The 8,959-nt window shown below is 38.8% G+C and overlaps 1 protein-coding gene and 1 long non-coding RNA gene across 3 annotated transcripts in view; both read right to left on the bottom strand.

Moving 5' to 3' along the window:
• Positions 1 to 8,464, bottom strand: part of sapcd1 (suppressor APC domain containing 1) — a 9,881-nt gene extending 1,417 nt beyond the window's left edge. The window contains exons 1-2 of the mRNA XM_082168160.1: positions 8,284 to 8,464; positions 397 to 546 (exon numbers count right to left, since the gene is read on the bottom strand). Of these exons, the coding sequence (XP_082024286.1) occupies positions 397 to 546; positions 8,284 to 8,370 (237 nt within the window). The 5' untranslated portion in view covers positions 8,371 to 8,464. The remainder of the gene's footprint in view (positions 1 to 396; positions 547 to 8,283) is intronic.
• LOC309497315 lies at positions 2,209 to 6,872 on the bottom strand. 2 transcript variants are annotated; one of them, XR_014205484.1, is made up of 11 exons: positions 5,814 to 6,871; positions 4,893 to 5,091; positions 4,700 to 4,749; positions 4,210 to 4,258; positions 4,034 to 4,105; positions 3,848 to 3,929; positions 3,720 to 3,753; positions 3,551 to 3,637; positions 3,244 to 3,408; positions 3,025 to 3,082; positions 2,209 to 2,932 (listed from the first exon to the last, which is right to left on the bottom strand). It is a non-coding gene; the product is annotated as an uncharacterized lncRNA (long non-coding RNA). The 2 variants fall into 2 exon arrangements; XR_014205483.1 differs by having other exon boundaries at positions 4,034 to 4,258; positions 5,814 to 6,872.
• Positions 8,465 to 8,959: the final 495 nt, after the last annotated feature.

The following is an 8,959-nucleotide window of genomic DNA, read 5'->3' as shown; positions in this document are numbered from 1 at the left end:
GATGTTTAGTTGTTATGCTTCCAAACTGAAATTGCATTTGTATATATTTTCTAGAAAGCAAGAGAGGGTGTTGAGATTTAGAAATGTGCAGGGTTTGAAGCAAGAACAGGCCTTTACGTGTATATTTCGGTAACACTTTGTTTTGATGCTCCCTTTTGAACATCATGTTGACTAAGTAACTTTGTAACTACATGTCAACTAACTATTATTAGATAATTAGTAGACTGTCTACTTAATATCTGCTAACTCTTTATTGTGATGGTCCTCCAACAGACACTCTACTGACTATCAGTTACTTTGCAACTACATGTCAACTTATTCTAACCCTAACCCTAAACCTATACTTCTTTTTTTGTGTGACAGCTTTACTCAGGTGTGTTTTGTGATGGTACGTACCTCTCCTTCCAAGTCTCCCGTGCTGAAGCTAATGTGCCTTCTTAAATTCAGCTGTAGGCGATTCTGGTACCACAGTTGTATTTGTTCCACAACCTGTAGGCCAGCCCACAGGACGTCCTTCTGTCTTTCCAGATCTCTAAGTCTCTTCAGCTGAAAGAAATACCTTAATTTAGCAAAAGAGCATAAATATTTAACCTCACACTACAATATCAACTGCAAGTGTGGTGGCACATTAAAAAGACAGAATAAAGCATTACGACTAGAGCATATATTGGAGAATATATTGTTTGTGATATATTGATAATCAGCTAATATTTGGCCATTTTGAGATTACTGCATTGGTCGATAACCTGCCTGTTTGTCAGTAAAAACAGTTGCTCGGCATACAGAAAATATGCAAGTATTATGTAAAACTAATATTTAATTCAGCAAGAATTCGTACTTTTCTTACATACCTGGACGTAAAGTTTTCTTTTTTTGTTGTTGTTTATTTGCATTCTTGGTGATGTGATGTATATTGTGTTTTGTGAGCATTCCCTCTGTACAGTGCTTAATTGGGATCAGCTGCGGGAGATTGTGTTGAGTAGTGCTTAAATAGGGTGACCATATTCCAGGTCATGTCCGGCCGGGATTTCGAGATCGCCCAAAATATCCGCGATTCGGCTTTTGCTTTCTCGTCGCCATTCATTTTGTTTACATGTACACCTTTTGATTCAGTAGTACTGAATTAATTCCGATTGGTTAATCTGAATGTAGTGTTTACATGAACGCTAAACAAGTGATCGGTTGATGTGCGTTCTAGCATTGCTAAGAAAATTCCTGTGTTTTCGTCTCGATCGGGATCCGTGTGAATCAGAATGCATGACCTGCAAAGCTGGCACGTACGTGTCAGTGTCAAATAACGTAATAATGTAAACATAATGAATGGTGACTGTAGAAAGCAAAAGCCGAATCCCGGGCATTTTGGGCGATCTCGAAATCCTGGCCAGATATGTCCTGGTTAAACAGGACGTATGGTCACCCTAGCTTAAATGCTGGGAAAGATGGCAGTTATGGAGAGCTTCTTGTTGTGCTCCGCAGTGATTATCATTGGCGTTCTGTCCTCCATCTCCTGCCCTAGACATCCAGTTATTGCTGTAGCGTTGTGGTAGCGGTTTTTCCTTGTTTCTTTGTAACTAATATTTATTTCGGAAGGTGTTGGGAGGAGGTTGCCCTTTTCTTTGTGAATCTTTTTTTCTCCTGTTTATTGGTTAGTCAAGGAGTAAGGGAAGGCTCTCGTATTTTATTTGGGATTTTTCTCTGATAGATAAGTGATAGGTAAGTTAGTCCCTTTAGTCAGATTAAATTTGTTTATTATTTTGGCATGAACCCCTCCTGAAGATCCACACTTCCTGTTATTTATGTTGTTTTGCGAATAAAGAGCCATTGTTTTGCAACTACTGTCGTCTTGTAGACCCATGATTGTCTGTGAGCTTGGACCCAGATAGCAATGAGTCGGCGGCCCACCGTCGGCGCTCCGGCGGCAGTAGAAGCGGCAGAACGGCGACATCGCAAACACGTTGGACGGCGCACCGCCGGCGGCAGCCGCTTTTTAAAAGCGGCAGCCGCCTTCCTACCGCCTTCGTTCCGCGGCCGGCCCGCGGGCCAACCGCCGTCCCGCCGCCGTTTTATTTAAGGCGGCCCTTCCGCGGCCCGCTGGAGGCAAGCGCTATTTTCGAGCGATCTGCCGCCGCTTATTCTGGCTATATATAATATTTAATATTTATAGCATGCAGTTTATCAAGAATAATGATTGCTCCAACCAGACAAATATCCATTTGGCATTTTTATTCCACATTTCAAAGTACATTAACTGTCATTTAAACAAGATGTGTCAGATCACTGAAACATAACAGAAAAATAAATAAATCAATATACTAACATGCAGGTTTCTTATTAAATTTTGGTAAAAAAACAAACAAACAAAAAACAGCCTTACAAGCAAATTACAACTCTTACAATAATTGTTCATATAAAGAGGACAGCTCTAGGGTGAAAAAAATTACCTGTAAACATTATGACAAGTAAAGAGAATACTTGATACGAAATAATGTGCAGGATACCAAATAAATCAAAGTATGACATCACATTTACAAGCCATTTCTAACAATAGGTTAAGTGGTAGTAATTTATAGTAAAGCTCTGGAGTAGAATAGACCATTATAGCTGCAATGCTGACCATGTGGCACAAGGACTTACAAGCATTATTTGAAAAAAGAAAAAAAAGAAAGTAATTTCCACAGTTAGTGAGTATAGTGTGACACTTCTGACTTCTTTAGGGGTCTTGATGTTACTGACTGCAAGATAAAGAAAGGATTCCAGTTGTCAGTGATTCTGGGGTGTCAGTAGTCAGCCTAAGTGGTCGGCTGTGGGTCCCTCTCAGCTGTGCGGTGCCTTTTTCTGCCTTCACGGTCAGATGCTCCTTTCAGGTAACGCGAAACATTAACCTAGACCGCTTCATCAGTGGCATCCTGGGTTGCCAGGTTCTTCCGGATGGCTAATTTAGAAAATACAGATCTGTCATTTCATTGAAATTGCATGAAGCCATACACATCTACATAAATATAATTTAAAAAATATCCAACTTACTTTGAACAATGGTCTAAAGGAACATGTCTCTAAAACATGCTTTATCCCCTACACCGAGCTGAAAATCCAAAAAAGTGTTACAAATTACATTTCTCTGAAGCTTCTCATAAATAAATAAAAAATGTGAAAGGCTAAGGATTCAGACTGTAATATATGCAGTACACAATCTTAAATTTTACTTTTTAGATTACTCTATGGCGTTATAATCAGCAAACTTACAAATTGTTCCTGGAGCTTTATATCCTGCTTCAAACTGTTGTCAAGACACGGCAAATCTTCCTGGGTGTGTAGGGGGAGTAACAGATCCCCTGACAGGGATAACTCCAACAGACACAACATCGCCAAACTCTGCAAGACGTCACAGCATAAGGGTCTGATCTGCACCTACAGGGTTTCCCAGAATAAAATAGTCAGTCCTGGTCCCTCAACTACTAAACTATGACATTTATATCTAGGTCTACTACATGTACAGGTAGCCCCAGTGGGAATTAAACCAACAACCACAGGTGCTGTTTGCAAGTTGTACCTGATTTCCCAGTGCAAGCAAACGTCTTCAACATTGTTTGTTGAACTTGCTTCACCTGCTCTTGAAGTAAGCCGCTGTCATCCGAAGCTACAAAATGAAAGGCATATGGTCATTTTGGACTTACATCACACACAAAAAGTACAATTTCAGAAACAGTGCAAGTTCTCACCTGCTCGTGCATTGCTTTCCCTCAGGGCTTGGTTCTACATTTAAAAAATAAAATAAAACAAACAACTAAAGGCACTATTTGCAATACTGTTAAAACACTGGACATTAAGACATAGGGTTAGAATATACCTTCACAGCTGAAAACTTCATGCTTGACACGAGATGCCATTGGAGTACAAGGGCCAACAATAGAGCAATGACTTTCTCCCTCCTATTGATAATCATTGACATGTAAAAATATGTTTGAAGTTATTGCATACATTTAATGAATTGGACTTAAATGTAACACTTAGTTAAGCGCAATGTATTACATACCTCCAGAGTTTTCACCCATATGCTGCCAGGGTAAATTTGCTGCCGGGGGTGTAAAGCTTAATACTTGATGAGCTGGGGGAGCAAACATAACAGCTTTCATTTCAATGCAGAGTATTGCATATTGAGTAATGAAACAATAATTGAACTGTGCAAAGCTAATGAAATGTACAACACACCTCAACACCTTTCATCCAGAAACTGCTGCTGCGAATCCCATCAAGTGTCCTAGTGAAAAACAGATTATGATTAAAGGATTCATCATCTTAAAGTCAGCATGAAATAAAATTTTACAATTTGTATTTTTATATGTAATATTGTAGTGTTTATGTAAATGATTAATCTGTGCACTTCATTTTTTATTCATGTACCCTTATAATCTTTAATCAAATACGTTACCCTTCCCTCCCCCCTCGAAACGACTTCTCTTCCGGTCATGTGCAATGGCGTGAGGGCGTGGCAACTCCCTCAAACCATTAGTCTGCTATTAGCAAAGATGGAGAGGAAGAGCGCTAGAGTAAAACTCTGCTCCTCTATTCAATATTCCCTTTCACTTGGAAATACGTCACAACACTGGAGAAAAGTCGTTTGTAACTTCCGGTTCATGCCAACTTTAAATAGAAGCAATAGTTTCCAAGACAAAAAAACTTCACAAATAACATCACTTACTTGTACTCAAACTCTTGGCGGATTCTGGATTACTGGGGAGAAACCTGGTTCTGAGAAAGAGGAAACAGAAATTTGATGATAATAATAATAATAATAATAATGAATGAAAGATTCTGTTATCCACAATAAACAGACAAATAAATTACACAGATGAAATAAAGGAAAATCAAATGTACAAGTCAGACCCATTTACCTGCTCCCTTCATGAACTTAAAATGATGTTTCTCCCAGGTGCTGTGTGGAGGTGTGCAGCGGATGGCTAAATTGTTCCTTTGTCTTTTTTGCGGAGGTTAAATGGGGGCCAGTGGCACATGCCCTTCGCTGAGCCACGCTTGCGGAACCACTGCAAATGGCAGATCCTCCTTGTTGATAAACTGAACAATGTGAAGCATCTAAAATAGAAAACACATTAGCATAAAGTATACTTTTTGATAAAACAAATTTCAGGCAAAATCAACAACATTAAAATGCTCACCCCTTCGAAAAAGCAGTAATTTTCACAAGTGGATCAACAGAAAACCATGTTCAGACAAACAAAATCATATAAACAACCTATATACATTGTTATTTTTGTAAGAAAACACCAAAAGTTAAACTACTCTTTCTAGATGTAAAGTTTGGCTACCTACTGTAGCTAGATACATTTAATTTAACATGTAACGTTAGAACATGCTTGAACTCAGTGTGGTAGCGAACACTCTAATCTAGACTAGCAGCATAATTATGTTTAGTTAGAAAACAACACAAGTTATACTGATCAGTCTTGTCGTGAAGATTTTGCTAACGTTACCATTCCCACCGTAGTTCAGGAACTGTAACGTTAGTTAATTCGACTGACCAATACTATCTTAAACCACATGTACTCACACTTGTATAAACATACATAACAGTTAAACATACTTAGAAGAAGAAAAAAACTCAACGCCAGGAAGAAACTAAGTAACGTTAGCCTAGCTATGGCGGAAACATGGCGGAAACTTTGCAAACAAGGCTAACTTACTTTAGCTTGACTAGTTACGTTAGGCAAGAACAGATTTTAAGAAGAAGAACTAAAAACAATGTCAAAAATGAACATAGTAATATTGCGTTAAACAAAAAGGAAAAATGTACTTACTTAAAAGATCGTATCTTCCCTCTCTCCAAATACTGAAACCGTGTGACAAGACGAGTAAATCTGCTTCAGTTTTTTAGGTGCTGCCCCTCTCGACCGGTGGAGGTACTTCTCTGTTTGTGCTTTAACACTTTCTTAAACATTTGTACAGGTCGCAAAACTCGCAATTGCAAACTGCAAAGTAATTCCTTATACATGTAAAAGGTAAAATAAATAAAAACTTGAGCTTGTAAAACAATGAAAGACATAACCACAATTTCCTGGAGTGACAGAGAGACAAAATATTTATAAATATTTCACTTTATCCTTCAGGTCAAAACAGGGATTTTCATGTTTCTCATAGACATTACCATGGTTGCAAATTAATAAAAAAAAATATAAAGCAAACCCAAGATTTTGGCCAAGTTGCAGATGTCTTTCACTGTTCACTGATTTCAAGCATTGGTGAAAAATCTAACTTCATCCATTTATTCTGCTAAATTGTTCATACCATGAATTAAATATTTATTTTAAAAACTAATCAGAATCAGAAAGATATTTATTGCCAAGTAAGTTTTACAAAAGGAATTCTTTTTGGTCTATTGGTGCATCTCAAATTGTGCATAAATCAAAGAAATGTAAAGAATTGTCACCTTAAGTGAATAAAATAATTCTATATATTTTACATATTATCGCTTCAGAGTTTCAAAGTAATTTAAATGTAATTTCCTAAACCTTATCATGGAATCAGAGTCAAATCTGTTATAACCCCTAATGGCTTTGGAGCAACAACAAAAATGGATATAATTCACATAATAATTATAATCGCTTTAAATGTGAAAAGTAGTTAAGATGCTGTCAGTTTCACTCATGGCTGGTCGATTTCAAAGCGGCTTGCCGCCAGCCGGCCGCGGTTCATTTAGACGGCGGCAACCGCCAGAGAGAATGAAGTCGGCGGCCCGGCGGCTGTTCGCCGGCGGCATCTCGCAAGAAATGGGAGTGACGTATTCGGCGGCAAACGTTTCATCGCCGCCAGCGGGCCGCACCTATAGCCGACAGCTTGGGGCTGGCGGCAAAAAGAAGCCGTGCCGATATTTTTTGCTATCTGGGGACAGGACAGGGGACGTAGCTGTTAAAAAACATAGTTCCTAATTTCTTTTTATCCTTGTCACTGACATCCCCAACCCTACACTGGGGAGGAAATGACACTTTTGAATCTAATTTACAATTTTATTTGAGATTAGTCACCCTGCCTTAACAACTGCTTAGCAATTCCCTAGCAGTTCTCTAGTCTTGCGTAGCCAGACCTTCACGTCTGACTGACATGTATAACCACAAATCACAGTTTGTTTTGTTTCACAGTCTGAAAATGTAAAGTTGATTTTCCTACTATAACAGACAGCTGTGTAAAATTTCTGGACGTCTTTTACAGAGTCTATGTCATGAACTTCACATATGAAAATCCAATGTTTAGTTGACCATGATAAACGTTCATTGTCACAGCTTGTAAACATGACAGCTTTTTTATTCCATGAGAGTCACATCTTTGTTTCCTAACGGACTGTTAAAGAACTCTTACGCTGCCTCAGAAGTCTGTCTGAAATCAGTTTTGTAAGGTACCTTCGTGCGCAAACGCTACGGCACACACGTCTTATGGAAATCCTGTGGAATTTAACCAATCAGGTCACGACTTCAAAACTCCAGGGCTGCGTCCGAAACTCAGGCAGGCTTATCAGGCAATGACTTTGCATGCAGCGTTTGCGCACAAAGGTACCTCACAAAACTGATTTCAGACAGACTTCTGAGGCAGCGTAAGAGTTTTGATCTACAGCAAAATAGAGTGAGCTTTGATGAAAACTAAGCAAATATTGAATTACTACAACAGTAATTTCTTGCTAGATTGACATCAGAAGTGGAAAACATGGGCTATTTTTCATTTTTGGGTGATATCCCTTTAAGCTTTTGGACGCAGCCCTGAAGTGTTTACAATTTTGTGTGTGCCTCAGACATCTGAGGCTGAGACTAGCAGTTGCCTTGCAGCCACTTAGAACCTTAGCTACCGTTAGCAATTATCCAGAACATATTACGTCTGGCAACCAAACATCTTAACAACTGCAATGCAACCACTTAGCAATGCCCTAGCAACCAAAACACCTCAGCAACCATCAAAGACATGCTTAGCAACAACGGAAAACACCTTGGCAAGCATTTAAAATACAGTACATGGCCTACATAGTTCTCATTTTGTCTAAGCCATCTAACCTTCTAACCTCGTTTCAACCTGCCCAAGTATGCAAACTACATAGGTCTTAAACCTTCAGACTGCAAATTTCAGACAAGACTTTGACAAATTCACATTCAACATTTGTCTTTGCAATCTTTCATTTTTAAGTTTAATCACAATAGACTGTCCTGCTTTTTCCAAGAGGAGGATTTATATGATTTGCTCCCTTTTATGAACTGTCCCATCCCATCTGAGGAACATTCCACTTACCCAGTGGAAGCAGTGCAGAGCATCAGGGCTGTAGAGGCTGCTCTGGAGAGGGATGATGAGGACGGTATAAGAGTCATCACATGCCATGTGTATAAAGGCGTCAAGATATAAACACAAAATGAATATTCGGGAGAGAGAGAAACAAGAAACTGAGAAATACGAAGCCTTGTGAGAGTGAGCGAGAGAGGGAGGGAGGGACAGAGGGATGGACAGATGAAGAAATGCAAATAGACATTCAGGAAAATTTCTGTCAAAGCTAATGATGAACAGTATTTGCGGTTGTGCTGGGTGCATTACTCACACTGCAAAACCAAACCAATAAAAATCTAATTGCACCTACAGATGATAACAGAGACCAGATTTTGGAACTGTAAGTTATTATTTGAATTTATGAATAACAGTCAATAACAAAACCTGAGCTGTCAGTTGAACAGTCCTCCCATCATTTTGCATTCCTGTTCCAACATGTTAGGGAATGTGACTGAACCTGGTCTGAAATAATAGCAGGCGTGTTAACACAACTATTTGAAAATAAACCAATACAATTTCAGATGTAATACCAAGGGTGTTGACAAAAACTGAGCGTTTGGACCACATTTATAAAGAAGCTAAATTTATAAAGAAATGCAACTCAGCAGTTGAAACTGCAGTTCATTTCATATAACTTAAATTGTAC

Source organism: Leuciscus leuciscus (genome assembly GCF_965113295.1).
Source record: "Leuciscus leuciscus genome assembly, chromosome: 4".
Taxonomy (NCBI): domain Eukaryota; kingdom Metazoa; phylum Chordata; class Actinopteri; order Cypriniformes; family Leuciscidae; genus Leuciscus; species Leuciscus leuciscus.
The sequence above is the reverse complement of the archived record's forward strand: the minus strand, read 5'-3'. Positions and strand labels throughout refer to the sequence as shown.